At 37.5% G+C, this 22,822-nt stretch overlaps 4 protein-coding genes across 4 annotated transcripts; 1 reads left to right on the plus strand and 3 right to left on the minus strand.

Annotated features, from left to right (window-relative positions):
• Positions 1–28: 28 nt before the first annotated feature.
• On the minus strand, positions 29–2,669 carry LOC137735010 (putative inactive receptor kinase At5g58300). The gene is made up of 2 exons (XM_068474363.2): positions 844–2,669; positions 29–742 (listed from the first exon to the last, which is right to left on the minus strand). The coding sequence occupies exons 1-2, from the start codon at positions 2,141–2,143 to the stop codon at positions 129–131; spliced, it is 1,914 nt and encodes a 637-aa protein (XP_068330464.2). The 5' UTR covers positions 2,144–2,669; the 3' UTR covers positions 29–128.
• Positions 2,670–6,581: 3,912 nt separating this feature from the next.
• LOC137735006 (uncharacterized) lies at positions 6,582–8,952 on the minus strand. Its single transcript, XM_068474358.2, has 3 exons — positions 8,142–8,952; positions 7,537–7,809; positions 6,582–7,126 (listed from the first exon to the last, which is right to left on the minus strand). Exons 1-3 carry the CDS (start codon positions 8,649–8,651, stop codon positions 6,857–6,859), a joined length of 1,053 nt encoding a protein of 350 aa, XP_068330459.2. The 5' UTR covers positions 8,652–8,952; the 3' UTR covers positions 6,582–6,856.
• Positions 8,953–9,486: 534 nt separating this feature from the next.
• On the minus strand, positions 9,487–12,124 carry LOC137735240 (large ribosomal subunit protein uL16). The gene is made up of 5 exons (XM_068474651.2): positions 11,954–12,124; positions 11,364–11,553; positions 10,364–10,865; positions 9,974–10,055; positions 9,487–9,822 (listed from the first exon to the last, which is right to left on the minus strand). Exons 2-5 carry the CDS (start codon positions 11,371–11,373, stop codon positions 9,742–9,744), a joined length of 675 nt encoding a protein of 224 aa, XP_068330752.1. The 5' UTR covers positions 11,374–11,553; positions 11,954–12,124; the 3' UTR covers positions 9,487–9,741.
• A 3,732-nt stretch (positions 12,125–15,856) lies between these two features.
• LOC137733629 (uncharacterized) lies at positions 15,857–20,920 on the plus strand. The gene is made up of 8 exons (XM_068472766.2): positions 15,857–16,906; positions 17,649–17,725; positions 17,835–18,003; positions 18,422–18,510; positions 18,607–18,771; positions 18,875–18,952; positions 19,871–19,974; positions 20,436–20,920. Exons 1-8 carry the CDS (start codon positions 16,300–16,302, stop codon positions 20,539–20,541), a joined length of 1,395 nt encoding a protein of 464 aa, XP_068328867.2. The 5' UTR covers positions 15,857–16,299; the 3' UTR covers positions 20,542–20,920.
• The last annotated feature ends 1,902 nt before the right edge of the window (positions 20,921–22,822 follow it).

Here is a 22,822-nt window from a genome sequence, read left to right on the forward strand (position 1 = left end):
AGTTCTAAATTAATGTTGGAGATTGTGATGCTGAAAACACAATAACATTGAACATTATTTCCAAATTTCCAATTGCATTCCAAAAACAAGATGACACTGCTTAAATAGAAAAAAGAACTAAAGTTTTTTCATGGGGTTTGCACATCAAATTCAGACTCAGCGGACGGCCTAGTTTTCGTGTCGGATTGCCGGAGTTCCTCTATCATTCTAACTACTTCATCCATGTTGGGGCGTGTTTCGGGCAATTTTGTTACGCATGCCAGAGCAATCTGCAGCACCTGCACCATCTCTTCTTCAATGTGGTGGTGTTTTAGAAGTTCCAAATCAAAAACCTCAGCTGTCCACTCCTCGCGCACAACAGACTTAACCCAACGCGGGAGATCAACTACGCAATCATGCCCCAGATATTCAAGCGTGGCTTTGCCTGTCAGCATTTCTAGGAGGAGCACACCAAAGCTGTAAACATCTGATTTGTGAGTGGTTTTCCGCATGTCAACTGCCTCTGGAGCGCGATATCCAATGGCTCGGGACATGGCTGGAGGGAAGCTCATTAGAGGACTCAACCCTACGTCCGAGATGCAAGCCTCGAGTTCTTGGGTGAGGAGAATGTTTGTGGACTTTATGTTGCCATGGCTGCATTTAGCACCCACGGAATGAATATGAGCAAGTCCCTTGGCAATTCCGAGCGAAATTTTTACTCTTGAATCCCAGTCTAGTGGAGATCTCCCAACATCGCTGCTTCCTATAAATCCATTGAAACAACGAAAAAAAGGGAAAATCATAGGAACGTTACAAATTAAAGTAACTATAAATAGACATTAGGATTTAGATTAGGTATCTTACCATGCAAGCGTGCAAACAAGCTTCCTGCTGGCATGTAGTTGTACACCAAAAGCTTCTCTTCCGTGGAGAAATAATAAGCGCGAGGAGGCAGGACATTCAGGTGCTTCCCTACCCTCTCCACCACCTCCATATGCTGCTCAAACTCCCTCTTCCCCACCACAACTTCCCTCAACCGCTTCACCACAACCGTTGTTTCCTCATCCAATACAGCTCTGTAAGTTGTCCCGAAACTTCCTTTACCAAGAACTTCAGCAGACGCCCTCAGCAAATCCTCGAGATCAAAATTGTAATGGCACCCTTCAAAGAAGAACAGTTTGTTCTTCTCTGCCTCTTGCACTCCACTCCCGAAATCCTTAGGCATCTCACCGTTTCCATCTCCTGAGGCCTTCCCCTTCAACATCCCGCCACCTACTTTGTTAGTCCTTTTCAAACAGCATATGACAACCACCAGGACTAGGAGAACCAACACTGCAGAGCCCCCAGTTGCCACCGCAACAATGATGCCCGGGCTAAGTTTTTTTATGAGTGTGGCATGGTGATTTTTAGGGATGTTTGGCGAGGGTAGCAAGAAAGCAGGGGATGCAGAAGGGTCAGTGGAGGTGTTTTTAGAACAATCGTTGAGAGGTGCCCCACATAACTGAGGATTCTCAACAAATGAAGAGTTGGAATATTTATCGAGGGAATATGGAATCGAGCCATTCAAGTTGTTGAAGCTCAAATTCAAAAGCTTAAGCGCGGGGAGGTTCAGATTCGGGATGGCTCCAGAGATGAGATTGTTTTGGAGGCGCAACGTAGTGAGGCGTGTAAGATTCTGGATTTTTGGTGGAATGTTACCGGAAAAGGAGTTGAAGGAGAAGTCCAATACAATGAGGTTGGCGGGCAGAGAGGCAGGAAGCATCCCTGAGAAGTTATTGTGATGGAGGTAAAGATACTCCAAGGAAGGAATGGATGGGATATCAGAAGGAAGACTTCCATAGAGGAAATTTGAGTGGAGGCTGAGTACTCGAAGAGCACGAAGCTTTCCTATACTGTTGGAAGGGATGGAACCGAAAAGTCCAATTCCCGGAAGATGGATAGCAGTCACTCCAGTTTTGTTTAAATTGCAAGTGATTCCAACCCAAGAGGTGCAAACTGGTATGGAAGCATTCCAGTTGAGTTTTCGGGTGTGGACAACTGTGCCAGCAAAGTTGAGGAGGGCTTGTCCATCTGAGTTCAGGTCAGACAAAACCGAGGAAGGGAAAGGCGTAACAAGGGAAAGGAAGATGAGCGCGCGAACGAAGACCTGAAGCTTCATGGTCATCTGCTCAGAATGCAAATGGTACAATTAGAAAACCCCGAAAACAAAGTTAGCGAAACATGCAGATAGGATGCAGATAGCAGCAAAAATTCGACTACATTTCGGGTTTAGGAAGGCAAAGAGTGGCGAAGAACCACTGAATCACTTGGGGAAATCCAAGAGGATTGATCATAACTGTGTTTGAAAAGTGCTGTGCTTGACAAAACGCCTCCCTTTATGCCTTAGCGATTTCAAACTTTGGATCAAACACAACCCAAACAAAAAGGTGACAAAAGACAACCCACTCAGCATGCAAAGTTCACATAACTTGAAACAGATTCCATTAGGGACAAATAAACATGCTAGTTAGCCTGTCTTGATCACCCTAATTGAAGAGAATAAATTCATCAAATTTGTTTATCCTATTGCTTTAGAAAATGATACCAAATAGGAATTCTCCGCGTGTGTACTGATTTTACTCACTAGGAAAATACAAGATTAAAACCAAAAAATGGGTTTGTGAAGAATAATCTTTGTCATTAGATGGATTAATCATGGGTTTAAATGAATTAAAATTTCTTCAAAAATATAAGGGAAAAGGGAAAATGCATCCCTACCAACTTTTGTAATTGGGAAAAAGCAAAGTACACTATCTTTAGCCAAAAGAAAAAAGAAATAATGAGAGGCCAAACAAAGAAAAGAGAGACTAGTAACCAAAATAAAAGCTCACTTTTTTCCCTAAAGGAAAATTATGTGCTTAAAAGTTAAAAAACAAGTGGGAAAAGCAATCAAATACATAAAGGAAAGTGGTGACAAAGATAGAATCCAAGAAGAAGATAATCTTCCTAAAGAAAAAGAAAAAAGTTCAATATTATGTATAAGAGCAAGGTATTTTTGTGTGTTACAGGTTTTCTTTGGTATTATACATAAATTTTACGTGATTTATGGTTCATTTGAAAGTTCTTTTAAAATTATTGAAATTTGCTTTTGGTGAAATTGATTTTGAGTTTCAAAAGCACTTTAAGTGCTTTTTGAAAGAAACACTAAATGTGTGTCTTGTAAGAAACACTTAAAGTGCTTTTTTCCATGATCCAATTGATTTTTTACCAAGGATTGTTTCAAAAACATTTTCACCAAAAACGTTTTCAGTCATTTTAATAGCACTTCTAAACAAGTCTTGAATTGCCTTTTGTTGCAGGTTTCATGCTTGAATAATCAAAAGTAAGCACATTGGAACATGAATATATAATATGAATTTCCATATAAGTAACGAGTCATTTTTTTTCTTAATTGTCGATCACAGGCTAATACGGATACGCAATTGTAGAAGCATGAAAAGAAAGTTCGTACCAAACAAGTTTGACTTCCGATGAATATTCATGCATTTTAACCCAAAGTGTTACTACAGATCTGTCAAAACAAAAGTAGACTCATGAAGGAAAAATGCCAGAAATATCAACTCAGAAATATACAAATACACTGATGTGCTATAGAACTGTGAAAAAGAAGAAGTCATCTCTAAAATTTAATCCCATGAGGGTCAGAAAAAACCTACCTGAAAATCTGAGCAATTTGTCACAGATTTCTGTGCTACTTGGAAGTTAAGGTGTGTGAAAATTAGCAAAGTTAAAGAGGTTGAAGAGGCTGAGAGACTAAAACCAAAGCACAATGAATTTATAATTTGAATACAACGGGAATAATTTTTTTTTTAAATTTCCCTATAATGTATAATGAAAATAATAATAAATATACAATAATTGATAGAGAAACGGAATTTTTTTAATGAATTGGTGATTGGATTGTAGGAGTTATGAAGTAAAAATGTCAGGTATGGACTATAAAGAAAATAATTATAAAAAATAAAAATAAAAATAAAAAAATAATGTTTGGTTACTCAAGGATGACGAAAGTTTGTCAAAAATTTTCCTCTTCGATTTTTACAGACATTTGTGCTTATAATTAGAACCGTTCATATTATAAATCACTCTGTAAATATCATATATGCAAAAAAAAAATGATATTAAAACTAATATCGTTTAGTCAATCAACTGTAGCGGTAAATAGATAAACTGTTCGTAATGCTTTTACCATTTTCATCTATTTATTATTATAGAGTTCGATGACTAAACGACTTTAGTTTTAACCAACTTTTTGCAGATGGTGATATTTATAAAATGATTTATAATACAAACAGTTTTCATCATGAATATGAAATTCTATGAATTAGAAACAAAGCATTTTGAGTAGGAATACTTAAATAAAGGGTTCGATTTATTCTTCAACATTTACGTTGGCAATTACATATATAAATTGAATCAGAACATTTCTCAACCAGAATAGCTAAATGCTGATTTAATATATAATAAATATAAATATAGTGCATTGGGGAGCAGCATCCATGACCATGAAAGCATGCTTCACTCTAAGGACTGAGGAGAGTGTAGAGTGGATAGGGACCGGAGAGCAACTGCTTTCATTTCATTGTCCTGCCTCTTGACTTGTCACTTTATTTAGCATTGGTTAGGAGTTGGGACAAATGATTGTTGCACAATTTTTGGCACAAAACTCGCGTATTGCGCAAGGAGAGAACTTTCGACATGATTGTTTGATTATGACAGTTCTCACATTGAATGAATAAGTGGGAGGGTCAGTTGCGATTAAAATACAAAACTCAGGCCTTTATCTATCCCAAAAAAAAAAAAAAAAAAAACCCAAAAACCCAAAAACTTCAAAAACTTTTTCAGGTCACACACCTTCAGTTACCATTTCAAAAAGCTTTTCTATTAGAAACACGTCAAAATTTACATTAAAAATTGAAGTTTTTACGAAGAGCATCTGGTAGATACTTATTTAAACAGTATAAGAAGCATCATTAATTTTATGAAAATGCTTTCAACTATTTCAAAAATACTTACAAACAAGCCTTGCAGATAGAAAGAGAACAAATTTTCTTAAAACCTAGCCCTTGTAATTACTAAAGGGAAATTTGTTAAGTTGATCTGGGTTGCAATGATGAATTATCACGCATGATAATTATAATTATCCCCTGTTTTGACTTCAAACCCAGCACCAGCAGATTCAAAACACTAATTATGTCAAATACATAAACAACGAAAATTCTTCAACTCTCACATGGTAGTAGGGTCCTTGATAAAGTATCAAAGGTTAATTTCTAAAACTTTTCTGATGGAAAACATGGCCCCTTAACAGAAACCATACCATGGTAAGTTGTCTCTTCGTATAGTAGGTAATTCCCACCAACTTCACTAGGAGTTCTACGAGTAGAACTGAGATATCAAACATGTCATTCATAATCAAGTATCGAACTCGTCATTCAAGTAAGCTAAAAGCCTAAACCTCATATGTCCAACTTACGAGTGAAGAGAAACATAGCATATGAACTGAAGACGAGGAAAGGGATGTGAAACTGAAATCGATCTCAGTGTATAAGACTAACCTTAATATACGAGTAGTTGGCTGTTGTCCTTCTCGTAGGGTGTTCCATGTCCTTCACTGCGACGTAGAGTATGGTGGTGTTAGGCTGTCGTTTCAACAAATGATACGCTCCATCCAAATTACAGGAGCCTTTTAACCGCTCCCGTGCGATGGACAGGCTCACGTCGCGGGACAGTTATTTTACTTGCAGTTGCAGGCTTGCTTGTTTTGGAGGGAGTATTCAGTAGGGTTGCCGCACTACGGCAATAGATACCAAGGATACGGACAACGGGCAGAATAAGGAGGGGAGGGCTACTTTTTGTGTTCCGGCGGATGGAGCTTGTTGTCCGGAAGCCTGAAGTTTTTCTCCGATTTTAGAATAATTTTTTGTAAATACAATCGATATTCTTACTCTAAACTTTAGAACCTTAGTTTTAGGGTCATGTGGTCTAAAAGCCCATGATGAAATTTTTCTCCAACTTTAGAATAATCTTAGGTGTCAAAGTGTGGATTTCATATAAAAAAAAACAAGATAAAAGAAACGGGGGGGAAGAACCGATGAGGACATAAAATCATGAATGAAAAAACGTGACGGAAATTCTCAACTCGAGATGTTAGAAGGTGCTTTTTTTTAAGCGATATTTTTACCTTTAGTCGTATATTAGTCTTTACAGCTTCTTGCATTAAGGCTTAACACCATACGAGCTTTGAGGACAGAAGCAGATTTAAGAGTGGACTTTATAAGATCATGGGCCGGTTCAAAAACCTTCTTGATTTCATGAAAAAATTATGAGTGCTTTATGGCTTCTCCCAACAGCTTTAGGAATTTTTTTGCAGGCAGAAAACACCAACAAGGAAAGCAACTTACATGAAACGTAATTCCTTCACAAATGGAAGCAACGATAACTTCAAAGTAATAATCTAATCAATTATAATTGATGACTGAGCAAAAGGTCGAATCGAAAATGCTGGAGAATTACACAACGGAGATGATCACAAAGTTTTGAAACATTACAAATCAGAGAAATAAATAATCAAAGCCATGCTTTTTGCTTCAGCTGTTAGTCTGTCATTTTTATTTCCCTCTTTGGGGCCATCACAACTCTTAAATTTCCAAAGTTGGCTGTTTGCGGTACAAACGTAAACTAAACCAGTAAAACTCAACTCTGCAAAACAATGCAAGGGTAACCTACACCAACAATCTGAGCTGATGGCCGAAGACTTGCGCGTTATTTACAAACTCCTGTATCAAAACAAAACAGAAGAGAATGGAAGGGACTTGAACAAAAACTAGAGAAACAATCACTGTGACCCGCTCTTTTCAAGCTTTTCAATTTCTTCGCGATGCTTTTTTTCTGCCTCCTCAAGTGCTTTTTCAGCATCCTCCTCTTCTTCAATCTGATCAAGATTATCGAACTCCTCGGTTGCAGCCATTGCTTTCACAACCGGATCTCTAAGTTCAGCTATTAGTCCGCCACCAACTTTGTACTCTTCTTCATCGCCAATCAGGAACAAGCGCTGGTCAGGTCCTGATGCCACGGGAACGTCAACTGCCAGTAGCTTCATATCATACTGCACAAGAAGACAACACCCTTGAATGAGGAAAACTCGGCCATCCAAGAACCCTTCCAAGTCATAAGATCCTAAATATACGGGTTTTCAACACCCCACATACTAACTAATGTATAGCATAATTTGATTAGTCATGTCCCAGACCTTGCACTCAATCTGCTCCGTTTGAAAGGCACTCAGTCTGTTGTTTAACGAGGAAACATTTTACCTAAAGCATCACAATAGTGGATACAGAAAATAACATATTTGCAATGTACATTTTCCACACTATCAACCATGGCATGCAATTAGTTTAGTTTCAACTTCCATTTGGTACACACAAGGAGATCAAGGAAGAAATTGAAATAAAAACACGTGCTTATGAAAAGAAAATTTAGAAGCATCCAGCATAGCATAGCACGAACACAAACCTGGCCTTTTTTCTTCTTTACTTCAACATTAACCAGACCCTTCCTCTCAGAACCTCGCACGGGGAAAATGAGGAAACACCGCTTGCTCCTAAAAGTTGGCTTGAACTTCTTAAGAGTAACTCCACCTCCGGACATTACGTAAGCTCTTAGCTCTGATCCAGAGAGAGGAGCACCCATAACCTCGAGAATCCCAGCAGATGTATTAAGCTTCCTCATTGCAATTCGATAAACTTTATCAGGATTGATTATGAACCTCGAGCGGATGTAAAGGCCCTAAAAGTACCAATAGAACACATAACTCTCATGTAGTAGTCTATAACCAAAAGCAAGATTGTCCACTAACATGAAATTCACATACACTGCATAATTAGATATCAAGATTTTAGTTCCTACCATCCTATAAGTAAAGACTTCAACTTTCGATCATACATAGATTCCCGAAAACAGTATAAAATGAATCCACCGGAAGGCAATCTGAATTCGATCATTATACATCCCCCACTAGAGCTTATAAACGTATAATTCTAAATAATGACTAGCAATTTGTGCATTCTCAGCTACTTCTATGTCATTGCAAGATCAGCTAAAGATTCAGAGGAACTTACAGCGAAGGCGACAATGGCGGTAGAAAGGGCGAGGAAGCCATACTTGGCCATGCCTTCAGAGAGTCCAATGAAGGTGCTAGCAATCCCAAACATCATCCTCCATAGCAAAGCACACACCAGCACTCCCCCAATTCCCAACAGCACCAGATTGTTCCTCTTCCAGAACGCCTCAATCTGCAATCCAATGGCCTCCTGGTACCGCGAGAAAGCCGATGACGCCGCGGAGAGCGGCTTATCAAACACCTTCTTAGCATCGATTTTGCTGAAATTCGACGGCTTGAAAGAGAAAAACCTCATGCCCAGGCCCACACCCGGCCCGGAGTATCTGCCAACCCCACCTCCGGGGACTGTTTGCGGGTGAGAGGGAAATTGGGGAGGAGGCCCATTGCTGGAGTGGTAGCTCCTCCTGGCGGAGGACAACGGAGGCGGAGACGGAGATGAGGGTTTTGAGATTTGGCTGCGGTGAAATCTTAGCAGGCCTTGGAAGATCCGAGACGAGGGTTTTGACATTTGAATTTTGTGGGTTTGTGTGATTTGGGGTTCGATTAGGGATTTGAAATCAGCTTAAACAAACACACAGACTTCACTCGGCTTTCGATTTGCGAAATTTAACGGCTGTTTTCACCTGCCCGCATTTTCCACCATTAAAAATTGGTAATTTTCTATGCTCTCTTCAGTGAAGACATTTTTGGGAAGTCGCCATGGATTCTGGTAGATAACCGTTGTTTCAATGGGAATGAAAAACCCTGCAAAAGTGCAGATGGACTAGAGCTCAGTTGGGAGTTCGGTCAAACTCTTGGCCAATAGTGTGAGAAGCTGAAGTAGTGATGAAGGTTTTTTTATAAATCTCACCTGTTTACTTTTACGTTTTACCGAATACATCGTGATAATGTAAAATTTCTGCTTATTTTAAACTTAAATAATTGGTTTATTGTCGGCAACAAGAATTGGTTCAGTTGGTAAGGTTCTTACCTTGTGTCGTCTACTAAAATTCGAGCCTCATTGCTAGCAGTTCTTATTAATATGCGGTCTATAAATTCTTACTGATAATATTTGACAATTAGTTGTCACGAGGGAGTACTTGAATATCTCTCCCCAAACTTATGATTACCAAAAACACTTGGTCTATTGTCGATTTCTATAAAACCTACATGCTCGTCGGTTACGAATCAAAGAAGTCCGAAATAAAATGCATATGCAACTTCACCACTTATCAATTATATTCTAATCAATTTTAATTTAGTTTTTTAAGTATTAGATTAAAGATCGTATTGTGAACTCACATAATTTAATTTTTTATTTCGTATGTACTCCTTTCAAGTAAGCATCGCATTCGAAACTCTGATACGAAAACCAACCACTTGGTTCTCAGACCAAACTATATATGGCAATGATCTCAAGATATAGCAATTACAACTGTTTAGGCTATTGTACACACGAGGAGAAGAGTCTTGGATCCCAAGTTATGATAAGTCTAACAAGCCTTCACACATCGCAGATACCACTCACCATATTCGTTTTATTCGAACTAGACGAACCCCAGAAAGATAGACTCGTCATGAGTTCTAAATAAATGCTAATACAGAAGCAGTATCATATTTCAAGCAGTCGACGAGGCGGGTCCAGAAAGGAAAGCTCTTCCCGATGGACGATTAGCCAGAGGACCATGGCAGCCGAGAAGCTGCACAATCAAATATTAGAACTCATTAGTTACGCGGGATGCGGAGAAGACGACAGTATCTGTACATATTTCAACTTTTGGTAACTTGTGTAACAAATAACAGAATGTATGAGATAATGAAAATGTATCAACACACTAGCACAAGTATTACCTTAGCATTAACACCATCTGGCTGGATTCTGCCTTCGTTCTTGTACTTCACGTAATCAGCACGACTGAACTTGGTGAAACCCCTGAGAGAAAGGATAACAAGAAACATCGGGGATGAAAACTGAAGGATTATATCGTAAACAATGTCCCTAACAACTAATTGCAACTCTCCGTTCAAATAAATCATTACTTTGAGGTTCCACCTTTTCAAAATAGACGACACAAATTTATGCCAACTTAAACTATTGTCGTTGAACAAATAAAAAACACTCTCTCGCTTCATTGCAGGCGCATAATTTAATCAATAGATTTCCAAGCTGAAATGTATAAAAACACGCCTATACTGCATCAATGCTTGAATTTGAAATGCAGAAAATAACAAAAAGCATACCACTTTCTGCTGACAATAATCTTTTGGCGGCCCGGAAACTTGAACTTTGCACGGCGGAGGGCCTCCTGTGCATGTTGACCGTTGCTATCCCTGCAGCGAACAGACAAGAGGACCTGCCCGATAGCAACTCGAGCACATGTTCCCAGTGGCTTGCCAAACGCACCTCTCATACCGGTCTGGAGCCTATCAGCCCCAGCACATGAAAGCATCTTGTTGATGCGCAGCACATGGAACGGATGCACCCTCACTCTCAAATGGAAAGTATCCTTCCCAGCAGATTTCGTCATGTACTTGTTGCAGGCGATGCGAGCTGCCTCAAGCGCCTCGCTCGAGACATTCTCCTTCTCCCAACTCACAAGATGGACGCAGAAGGGGAACTCATCAACACCCCTCTTCTTCATTCCAACATCATAAATTCTGATCTTGGGATCAGGGACACCGCGACAGAACCGCGATTTCGGGTATGGCTTGTTCTTAATCTGCCTATAGCACCTTGCAGGCCCTAAAACATCACAAACCAGAACCAAATTATTACATAAACATGATTATAGCAAAAAAAGAGTATTCAAATATCCAATCTAAACACGATCTTCTAAGTTTCTAACGCAACCAAGCAATTCCAAATGCTACACAGAAATTAATCATACCAAACCGAGATTACAGCATCTTAACAACAAATAATCTCAGTATTAACAAAATTAATCACGTACAAAATAATCCATTTCGGTATCAAAAACCGAAATCCACGTAAAGTTCGTTTAATCACATAGAATTCCAGATTAAGAACACAAAATTCAGATAAATATTACCAAAATCGTTTCGATTGCAAACACATAAGGTTTGATCGACAACAAAATCCATCCAGCACTAACAAAATGGTAAAGTCGATTGGATCTTTATATATAAAATTCGATAGGTACATGTATAATACATCGATGTGCGAAGAATGAAGAAATAATTATAGAAAAAAATAAAATAAAATCAAGAGAGAAGAACTCACTCCTTCCCATCGCGATCTCTTAGATTCTCTCCTGTTTACGCTACCGGGAAGAACACGCTTCACAAACCCTATCGCGGGCTTTTTATACTTGGTACCCCGCGGAATCCCTACTCCGTCCAATACGGTTTCATCACAAAGGCCCAATTAAAGAGGCCCAAAGCATTTTAGTCCTGGTCGACCCAAACGATACCTGGAGTTGGGTTTTACAAGGGAAAGCTACAAAATAAATCGACAATACTTCGCTATCAAATTCGTTATTTATGACCTATGAGTGGAAAATTTTATCACATACAAATGCAAATGAATATCAATTGTATATAAATAATTACTAGATCATGTGACATTTAGATTTAAAGAAGTTCCCACATTAATTGCAGGGATGCTCGATCATCTCATTCGAAAACTACTTTTCACGAAAACATAAGACACGTCGTATTACGAGCCTGTTCAATGATTTCTGATAAAAATTTACTCGTTAAAGTTGAACCGCACAATGCAAAGATAAAGCATAAGCTATGATGGGACAGCAGCAGCGGGAAACAGGTATCCCCACGGTTCCTTCAACCATTGAGGAAGAGATGGAGACAGACCCTTTCATCCGTGCCGATCTACCGCAACTTCCTTAGGCAGAAAAATGTACTTGTTTTACAGGAAAAGGTCGGTTGCAAAACTGCCGTTGAAGCTCTACGGGAGATAAGGCAACGAAAGGGCAATTGGAAGGGTTCGTTAGTGTCATCTTGCTTTCGATTTTTCTTTGCAATAGAAATGGGGATGGAGATTGCATAGCTTATATATGTAACGTAAAGACATTGGGCTTGTTTGAAAGTGTTTTTAAAATGACTGAAAGCCCTTTTAGTGAAAATATTTATTAAACCAATCTTTAGTAAAAATACAAGTTAATTCTTTAAAAAAAAAAATTATTGCTTAAAGTGCTTTCTGGAATAAGCACATAACTGTTACTTCTTGCAGAAAGTACTTAGAGTACTTTTAGAATCCAAACATTTTTTCTAAAAACGCTTTTAGTCATTTTAAAAGCACTTGCAAACGAACCCAATATCTTCATGATTGTTACTTGATGGATGGGCCAGCGTGTGAAACATATGTCAATGTTCTTTGGCGAGGACGCTTGACAACTAAAAGTGGTTCGTTTGAATATCGGCCAACCTACCACATGAGAGGGCTTACAAATTCATTTGTTAATAAATTATAGGTTGGCCCTCTTGCAAAGTGAAGTTGCCTTTTCTTCTCCAACAAGTAAACTCATAATTCGAATCAAATTATGAAATTTCTTTTGTCGAAAATGACCCCTTTAAAGAAAATTAAATAAAAGCATACGGCACATGCGTAAAGCAATTCAGAAAAGGAGAAATAATAAATGGAGTCGTTGGTGGACTGCATCGTTCAAACTCGAAATCTGGATTGAGTTCGTTTTACTCTAAAATTAAGAACATACCAATTATAATAAAATTGCACGGTTTAGTTCTGAAAAATGACTGAAGAAATCGAACCAAATCAAAGAAATTTTGGACAAGTTGATTTGGGGGTTTTTTTTCTTAGGCCATCTTAGGCCACAATAATGAGCTCAACGACTCTTTCTTTCATCTGATGATACTGGATCATTGTACTGTTTTATGATCCAACGATTTAGGTTCACTTTTTTTTTTTTTTTTTTTTAAGTTTTATATTTATAAATTTGTTGAATCCAACGGTTGAGATTTAATATGATCAAATTTAAAGATAAAAAAAAAGATCTCGCTGCCCAAATTTAAATCTAACAGCTAACATAATTAAAAAAAAATATTTCATAGTGTTCCATGAGTTTCATGGTGTCGGTTTAGTGATTTTTCAATATTTATCGGAATCTATTATTTTTAGGTTAAAATGTTTATAAAATTAAATTAGGATAGTCTACATAATTTTTTTTTTTTCAAAGTTACTTTAAACAAGTTAGCCTAAATTCATTCTTTTACAATCTCGTTCTAAAATTTAACTCATAATGGTTGGAGCAAAAAATCTATTTATTGGTTAAAATAAATTTTCTAGGTTAAAAATTTTAAGCTTTAACCCAAGAGTTGGAGATGATTTTTTAGAATAAAAATTAACAATAAAAATGGTAAAAAAATATTTATTAATTACTAAAAATAGATTGAAGTTGTTGTCAAATTTAAATCAACAACCTTTGATGATAATCCACGTCACGCCACATAGAAGTTGGCATTTTGGTTGGATAACACTAAAGTTGTGTTTTTTTTTATTGTTGTTGATGATGTGGACTTTTTGACTCCTCATTTAGAGATGCTGTCAAGCTTAGGGGTGGTAATCAAATTAGGATTTTGAACTATTTTAAAAGACCCTAAAATTATAGATTAGTCAATGAGGATTTTAATTGACATTTTTAAAATCCATTCAAATTCATGTGTAGTCAATTAAGATTTTAATTGGCATTTTAAAGTCCATGCAAAACCATGTGTATTAAAAAAAAACTTGTGGGATTTTATTAAGTTATGGATTTTGGTGGATTCTAGTGGATTTGATGAAGATTATCTCTATCAAACAAGCATCCCACTTCAAGCATTCAAGAACTTCAAATTCATCTTTTTTTTCTTGGATTCTTGAACTCCAAACATTCAAGAAAAAGTGCATGAATAAGTAGTTGGCTTTTTTAGCCAAAATGGTTCATGAGAGATTGACGTAATTCTTCATTTTAGTTCCTGTGATTTGAAATAAAAAAAAGTGGACCCTGGCTGTGGGAAGAACACAAGCCGTGGAAGGGATAAATCATTGAACTAAGAAATGGGTGAAATGGGATGCAGCATGACACGATCCTTTAGATTATTTTGAACAGTTAAGATTAAAATTCTTGTATGGATAATTCAAAACAAAATTTATCTAGATAAATGAGAGAATGTCTTTGAAAATCCATCAAATTCTAGAAACAAAGTCCATACAAATCCTTGAAAATCCATATACAAATCCTTAAAATTCTTCAAACCCTATGAAATCTATTCATTTAAAGTCTTTTAAAACCTCAAAAATCCTAAGTTGACTATACCCTTTATTTAGCAAACCATCCTAAAATTTAACAAGCAAGCAAACTTCAAAATTCACCTTTCTGATATTGGTTCAAAATGCACTTTCTGATATTGGTTCGGTTTGGTTCCATACTTACTCCACATCTTATCAAAATCAAATCAAACCAAACCAACCAATTTAATGAACCGATCAATCATTTTTAAACTAATTGGTTCGGTAAGTTCGACCATACTGGTACCACTCTAAAGTTGTACCAAAGTCAACACGTTACTGCTAACAGCCAATAAAAAATGGCCAATGCAAAGACGATAAATAAATAAATAGATAAAATAAAAGCAAGAGGGAAAAAAAAAGAAAGGGGAAAGAGGAAGCCCACGACGTGTAGAAATTGACATTTCAGTTGGAAAACATTGAAGCTGTCTTTTTTTACTATTATTGCTGATGTGGACATTTTCACTTCTCCTTTGGAGATGCTGTTAAGCTTAGAGGTGGTAGTCAAATTAGCATTTTGAATTATTTTAAAAGACCCTAAAATTATAGAGTAGTCAATGAGGATTTTAATGACATTTTAAAATCTATTCAAATTCATGTGTAGTCCATTAGGATTTTAATTGGCATTTTAAAGTCCATGCAAATTTCATGTGTATTAAAAAACTTAAATATTTTGTAGGATTTCATTAAGTTATGGATTTTGGTGGATTCTAATGAATTTGATGAAGATTCTTTCTATCAAACAAGCATCCCACTAACTTCAGGCATTCAAGAACTTCATATTCATCTTTTTCTTGGATTCTCGAACTCCCGACATTCAAGAAAAAGTGCATAAAAAAGTAAACGTTTTTTTTTAGCTAAAATAGTCCCTCAGATTAGCATAACTTTTTACTTTGGTCTTTGTGATTAGAAATCAATAGAAGTAGTCCATGGCTGTGGGAAGTACACAAGTTGTGGAAGACAAAAGTCATTGAACGAAGAAATGGGATGTAGCACGATATGAGCCGTTAGATTATTTTGAACGGCTACTCGGTTAGGATTAAAATTCTTGTGTAGATAATTCAAAAAAATTAATTAGGTAAATTAGAGAATGTCTATGAAAATCCATCAAAATCTATAAACAAAGCCCATGCAAATATTTAAAAATCCGTATACAAATCCTATCAAATCCTTAAAATTCTTCAAATCCTATGAAATCTATTCATTAAAAAGTGAGAGATCTTAAGTTCGAATCTCGTAAATGGCAAATTCGATACCAAATTAAGTTGCCAATTCTATAATTTAACCGAACTGCCTCTTTCCTTAGTATAAAATATATCGTTATACTAAAAAAAAAAAAAAAAAATGGAAATCAGTTCGACCGTTCGACCGGATTGGTACCACCCCAAAGGTGCCAATTCTGTAATTTAACCGAGCTGTCTTTTTTCTTAGTATAAAATATATCGTTATACTAAAAAAAAAAAAAAAAAAATGGAAATCAGTTCGACCGTTCGACCGGATTGGTACCACCCCAAAGGTGTAACTGAGTCAACACGTTCCAGCTGACTGGCAATGACAATGGCCAATGCAAAGACGATGAATAAATAAATAAATAAAATCAAGAGAAAAGAAAGAAAAAGAAAGGGGGCCAGAGGAAGCCGACGACGCGTAGCTTATCGTTCATCTTACTCGAACAAGAAAACGGAAGCTTTGATCCCCAATTTGTGGTTCAAGCTTGGAATTTTCGGTTCCAGCTACCTCAGTTAATAGGGCGGCTCCGTTTTCTTCAGTGTGGTCTGTCGTTTTTTGACTTTTTCTTTTTCAACGGTCCGCCGTCTCTGAATCCGTCGTTGTTTCGTCGGCACAAAACCCTACAAAAGGTCGGTTCTTTCTGAAACCCCAAAGAAAAAAAAAATTAGGGTTTTTGGTTTTCATGGAGGCATCTTCCGGAAATAGTAGTCCCGCCAGTGGGGGAGCCACTGAGGTTGGCAGCAATACATCGTCGTTCGGGTCTATGCAGTTCCCCGCCCTCCGGTTCTTCCAGTCGCCGCTCTCATTCGTGTTGGATTACTCCGGAATACTCTCTCCCAGCTCTTCCCGCCGCGATTCCGACGCTCCGGTGGTCAACGCTGTAGTCGTTGCCGATTCTCAGCCCCACTCCCCTACGGCCTGCACCTCCGGGTCGAGCAACACCGGGGAGGTTTCGATTCGGATTATCGGCGCCGGCGAGCAAGAGGACCGCGGGAACGGGGGTGCGACGGGGCCGGTTCAAGGGGAGGAGAATGATGGGTCGCCGGGTAGGGTTCAATCGTTGGATGATCTGGCGGGTACAGTCAATGGGGTTGGGTCGGACGAGAGAGTCCCCTTGGTGGCTTCGTCGTCTCCCACACACGCTGGGGATACTGGGAATGGCGCGGAGGATAGTTCTAGGGATTCTGCTTACCAGAGATATGATATTCAGCAGATAGCTAGGTGGATTGAGCAGATTCTTCCGTTTTCGTTGATCTTACTCGTTGTGTTCATTCGTCAGCATTTGCAAGGTACTAACTTTCACCACTTGCTTACTTCAAATTCTAAGTGCAGATTGTGGGTTATTATAATTGTTCTTAATTTGCAACCAGCTATAATTTAGCTTGGATTTTGGCTTTAGTTTTAAGTTTGAATTAACCTAATGGGTACCCGAAAATTCAGCCTTTGCTTTGTAAGTGTGGAGCTGTTGCGGGGCACTAGTCTTTTTGGTTCTGTTTATGTTACTTTAGAGGGCCTGTGCTTTACTTCTCTAGTATTTCTTTGTTTTTCAATTTGGATGGAGCTAGGATTTTCTTGGCCCATTTGGAGTTGAGTCTCATCCATGTTCTTTGCTAATGTTAACGGTTGATGTTAAAGATGCAGAAGCTGTTTCTAATAGTCGGTGGCACAAAATAGAAATGCTAGCTTTAGAAAATTCAGTGCCTTGTTCTTATCATCAACTATCATAGAGATACCAATGTGAGCGGCTGTAACATCGCACACGAACACTTCAAACTTGAGAACGAGTTTTCTTTCACCAGGCACATACTTATTACTTTTCAGTCCTAACAATACTTCAGTCTGAATATTAAGCTTTTCCGGTGCTTAAAAAAATATCCTTTCTCATAAATAGAATGATTAAACCTTCTATGGCAATGTATATGTGGATGACTGGCGATCACTTTTTCACCTAATTGGTTTTGACGTACTTATCTTGCAAATTTTTTTCACTGCAGTGCTGTATTCATTTGTTTTTGGGTTGAGAACTTGCAGGTTTCTTTGTCACTATATGGGTATCAGCTGTCATGTATAGGTCAAATGATGTTGTTAAGAAGCAGACTTCTCTAAAGGTGATTTAATACGGTCGTTAATTCCATGAGATTATTTTGTTCATTCTTCCACTCTAAAATCTGCTCAAATGCCAAATCAAATATCTCAAACAATTATTGGTTTTTGCAGGGAGATAGGAAAATCTCTGTTCTTGTAAGTATTGCTGGTGCTTTTATGCTTCATGTAGTTGTTGTTTACTGGTGGTATCGAAGTGATGATCTTCTATACCCATTGGCAATGCTTCCTCCAAAAACCATACCACCTTTCTGGCATGCCATATTCATCATTTTGGTAAATGGTAAGGAGACAGTCTTTTTTGCTATTATTATTGTTTTATGAATACAATTGTTTTACTAATACATTAGATATAGAGAAGACTGCTGATCTGTTGCAACCATCGGAAAAGGATGTGGTGGATGTTGGGGATAGAATGACAATAGGTTTTAAGTTTTGCGTTTGAATCCTCAATTTATTTTTCAAGTCTGTCCGACTGGTTCAGGCTCTGTTAAGCATATTGTCTCTCTATTTGTCAACTTAGCGCCTATCTGTTAATGTAGGGTTGAGCAGTCTCTTTTTCTGGTGCTATATACAATTCATGCTTCTGTCCTCTGTCCTTTTAATGTTGCCTGTTTATTTGCTATGCCACTGCAATTATAGTAGATACTTATCTTCCTTTGAAATTGTGGGAGAGTTTCGCTAATTTCAGTTGCTTTCAGATACCATGGTGAGACAGGCAGCGATGGCTTTCAAGTGTTTGTTGCTTATATGCTACAAGAATGGCAGAGGCCATAACTATCGTCGGCAGGTATATGATCTGAGCACTATAAATTTCCATAAGCATATCATCTCCATATCTCATAATTTGGAAGATCTCTCTGAACGCTGTTATCTCATTTTCAAGGGTCAAATGTTAACTGTCATTGAGTATACACTGCTGCTGTACCGTGCCTTGTTACCAGCACCCGTTTGGTACAGATTCTTCCTGAACAAAGACAATGGGAGCCTCTTCTCCTCACTTACAACGGGATTATATTTAACTTTCAAGCTAACATCTGTTGTTGAGAAGGTAAGTCAAATATATAGTAAGCTGTTTTACTGGAAGATAATGGTATAAGTTGTGACGCTTGAATTGAATCCACTAGTTTTATTTTTATTTTATTGCTTTTTAGGTCCAATCCTTTTTGGCTTCCATAAGGGCATTGTCACGGAAGGATATCCATTATGGGTCTCATGCAACATTGGAACAGGTATGACATCGAACTGAATTATTTGATTTATTTGGATTCTGGAAGCTCGATCAACAGGGTTGAGATCGGGTATTTTTTTTCTTGTAGAGATCAGTTTTTTCTCTCTCTGTTATTGCCTCGAGTTATTATCCTCTATTACCCAAGTAAAAACTGGATCTACCCTTCCTTAATTTATCCTTGTTTAATGTTAATCTTTAACCTACTACTCTCGGGTTTTCTTGTCCTGTCACCAAATTAAAAGATAGTTAGCTACATTAATCTTTCGAAAATATAAATTATAACCTCATCCTGGTGTTCCTTATCCTTAAGTTTTGTTGATGAACTTGTTTTCTGGAACAACTTTGAGGCTTCTTCCTTGCTCAAATCAGAAATTTGATGTCTCTTTTCATGTTAAGAGTTCATCTAACAAACAATGATGATATTCTATGCATGCGCATATAAGCATATCTATTAAATGGTCAATTTGAGCTTAACATTTGTCATTTTGAAAGGTGGATGTTTTATTCTTGATTTTTGTGGGTAATGAAGTATTTATCAATTTTGTGTTTGCACAGTTAATACGAGTATGTTGTTTTGGATGAGGGGTGCAAAATGTAATTGTCCTCATCCCCTAGGAGACACCTAATGGTTTTCTTCCAAGTTGCCTTGGTTTCAAGTCTGGTAGTGCTTTTTTTTCATAGGCCACAAGGATGCGGAGAAATACCTCAGATTGCTTAGAGGATTCCTTTCTGTTAAAACCATAAAATCGATTTAGATCCTTCTGGGTGCAGCTTTAAAGCTTTGTTATCAATATATGTCCACGTCTACCTCCCTTGCTTCTGTGCGCACCAAAGCATGTTTAATTTTACATAGTGAATACTGTTATTGTGTTTCTGCTGAAGTACCTATGCATTCTAGCTCACGCGTATATTTAATCAGGTAAATGCAGCAGGAGACCTTTGTGCCATTTGCCAGGAGAAGATGCATGCTCCAATTCTGTTGCGCTGTAAACATATTTTCTGCGAGGATTGTGTCTCTGAATGGTTAGCGTATTTGCCTTATATTTCTAATTGAGTTTTAGAATCGTCACGATATTATAGTTAAGACATTGGAATATGAGTTTCTTATGGTTTGCCTGGTAATGCTCCTTGCATGATGTTTATGAGGATTAATGATGAGCCTCATGAGTTCTAAAATACGAAGGATTCGATCTAAAATGCCATAATGTAAGTCTCTTTAAAAGCATCGTGGCCTTTGGACGAAATTCTGCCTCTGGCAATTTTGCTTTGTGCCAAGTTTGGGACCCATCTATTTGCTAGTTGGATCAACTGCATGGCACATTTTTTGGACGTTGTTGCTGCGTAATTGAACTAGAATTCTACTAGGTCCCTACCGGCTGCAGCTTTATTTTTTTATTTTTCAACCATTTTACAATGTAGTAGTGCTTTGTTTATGTTCGTCGCTTAACTCTTTCGACTAACTGACAAGTACTTACCCTTTTCAGGTTTGAGAGAGAAAGAACTTGCCCTCTATGCAGGGCACTAGTAAAACCTGCGGATTTGCGAACATATGGAGACGGATCAACGAGTTTAATTTTCCAGTTGTTCTGAACTCCGAGTGTTCTCCTTCTGGAGCGTTAGATATATGAGCAGCGTTCTTGAGTGTCTCGGTTTTGTTTTGTTATATAGGCAAAAATGAATGTATGTCCAACAGCATTGTATCGTCATCAGGTTGCCTCCAGGTAACCAGATGGAAGGTATGAGACGAGATACATGACGTCAGTATGCTGCAATCATGAGGTCATCCATGATCCCAGCCAGTGGATGATGAAAAACAGTAGATGACATGATTATCAAGCTGCCATGCCATTTCGCAGCTACAAAATGGTGACCTCTGATTACTTTGGGGTCCTCTTTTCATATGTTATCTCCTTTGTATAGATACATCTTTTCACTCTCTTCGCTAATATTTACAAGATCTTTTCACGCATCTCTGTTTGACCGCAGACGCAAATCCTCACCCACCCTGTATTTTGGTATTTTGGTCACACTCGACTCCGATAACTGGCTTTGCTATCCTTAAAAGAGAAATCGATTAGGGCTTTTATGCAAAAGATGAAGTGATGAACAGGTGAGGAATTTGCCCTATTCTGGACGAGATTCACAATTAACAAAAGATCAAGTACAAATTAGTTAGAAATTAATAAAAAAATGCTTGATAAAAAAGAAAAACGAAAAAATTGTTGGATTTGAAATACACTACGTAACCTTTAGCTGACATAAATAAGAGTTAATTTGCTAATCCTTTGGTATGTTTACACACTTTTTTTATTATTTTTAATGAACAATATTATTACATTAAGGAGTGAGCTAAGTCTTATAACGGGCTTGCTATAATAATATGGTTCAACTACGCCCTTACCAAGAATTAAATCTAAAACTTCTCACTTACAAGTGAAAATGAATACCACCAGACCATAGTACTAAATAGCCGTATGTTTCATACAGTGTGTGAAGTCATGAATCCACGAAAGAAGGAATGAGGATGAGATTAACTATCCATCCCTCCCAGCTGATCTTATTCTTAATTTTTCATGCATTGGATTACGAATTTAAAACAAAAATTAGCTTTTTTTTTTGTTTTTTTTGTTTTTGTTTTTGTTTCATATGTTAGCAAACATGAGAGAGTTAGAAATTAGACTAACTAGAATTACTCATGTTTTTAGCAAGGGTGGTTCTGTATACCTTATTTTACTTTTCGCATACTCTATTAATTTTTATCATTTGATTATTTTCAATTCCTTCGATTTGACCGTTGAAAATTGAAAGAGGTGTATAGATGACACCACACTTTTAGTAAATGCGCAAAACAAGAATCTGAATGACCAATATCATTTGTAGGCCTCATTTATAACTATTTGAGTCCAAATAACTCATTGTTTGAAAATTCCTCATCTAAACATACCATTACCATGCATGTATTTTTCTGAAATAGCATTACTATGCATGACATTGCTGCATGCCATGAAATGCAAAATATAAGAAACCTAAGTGGTCCATTAGCTTTTGCATTCCAAGTCAATAAACTTTATAAGGTGGTGTATATTTTATGAGTGACATGAGTCTAACAAGAAAAAGCAGGAACCAGAACTGTTTGTGGTCCAGTGACATAGCCTCGCTTGCTGTTGCTGCTCCCCATAGTCGATGGCTGTGGAATCAAAGTCGTACCATCGTCAGCCCTGCAATCTTCATGTCTTTCTTTTTAGTGCTAAAAAAGTAATACAAAAACAGCTCATGCATTCACGCATTTGGTTAATAATTCAATATTTTACTTGTTCATTTTCCTTCTGCTACTCAAATAGCTTCAACTTCTGCCTTTTGGGACCACAATTTGGCAAAACCATTTATTTGTTTTTGTATCATGGATCATTGGCTGAGGTGTTGACTCCTATAATTTGCATCATTTGGTTATTTTTTTGGCTTCTTGGGCACTGGAAGTTTCTGATTGCTCTCAGTTTATTACATATTTCCCCTTCATGTTTACCAGCAATAGAGCCTTCGAAGAATATCTGGACCAAATTAAGGCTAGGCTTTCCTCAGCTTGTTTACTAACAAAGCATCTATTTCCTTGTTGTAACTCGTATATGTAACCTGTAAGGCCTAACTGAGAGTTATTTAGATTTAATGGTTAAAGATATGTTTGAGGTTACTTTTGAAAGGGTTAAAAGTTCTTTCTCACAACTAATTAAGAACGCTTCTGATTACGTGCGGCAGAAAATGTAAAGAGTTTATGGGTTGTAGAAGCATTTTGTGGAGAAACACCAACTAGGTGCAACATTTCCATGTGTTTTGCTGTAAACATGTTGAAATTTTAACCACTTCTACCAAAAAC

Source organism: Pyrus communis, chromosome 7 (genome assembly GCF_041283825.1).
Source record: "Pyrus communis isolate YQ-2024b chromosome 7, ASM4128382v1, whole genome shotgun sequence".
NCBI classification, from domain to species: Eukaryota; Viridiplantae; Streptophyta; class Magnoliopsida; order Rosales; family Rosaceae; genus Pyrus; species Pyrus communis.

Bases quoted from the DNA above. Each gene is read 5' to 3' on its own strand.
- LOC137735010 (XM_068474363.2), bottom strand. From the start codon at position 2,143: ATGACCATGAAGCTTCAGGTCTTCGTTCGCGCGCTCATCTTCCTTTCC. The intron at 743-843 runs GTAAGATACCTA...ATGGATTTATAG, and splicing joins CTTGTTTGCACGCTTGCATG to GAAGCAGCGATGTTGGGAGA.
- LOC137735006 (XM_068474358.2), bottom strand. From the start codon at position 8,651: ATGTCAAAACCCTCGTCTCGGATCTTCCAAGGCCTGCTAAGATTTCAC. The intron at 7,810-8,141 runs GTAAGTTCCTCT...TGGTACTTTTAG, and splicing joins CCGCCATTGTCGCCTTCGCT to GGCCTTTACATCCGCTCGAG. The intron at 7,127-7,536 runs GTTTGTGTTCGT...CTTCTTGTGCAG, and splicing joins TAAAGAAGAAAAAAGGCCAG to TATGATATGAAGCTACTGGC.
- LOC137735240 (XM_068474651.2), bottom strand. The intron at 10,056-10,363 runs GTATGCTTTTTG...CCTTTCTCTCAG, and splicing joins ATTATTGTCAGCAGAAAGTG to GGGTTTCACCAAGTTCAGTC. The intron at 9,823-9,973 runs GTAATACTTGTG...TTGATTGTGCAG, and splicing joins CAGATGGTGTTAATGCTAAG to CTTCTCGGCTGCCATGGTCC.
- LOC137733629 (XM_068472766.2), top strand. From the start codon at position 16,300: ATGGAGGCATCTTCCGGAAATAGTAGTCCCGCCAGTGGGGGAGCCACT. The intron at 16,907-17,648 runs GTACTAACTTTC...GAGAACTTGCAG, and splicing joins CATTCGTCAGCATTTGCAAG to GTTTCTTTGTCACTATATGG. The intron at 18,953-19,870 runs GTATGACATCGA...ATATTTAATCAG, and splicing joins CTCATGCAACATTGGAACAG to GTAAATGCAGCAGGAGACCT.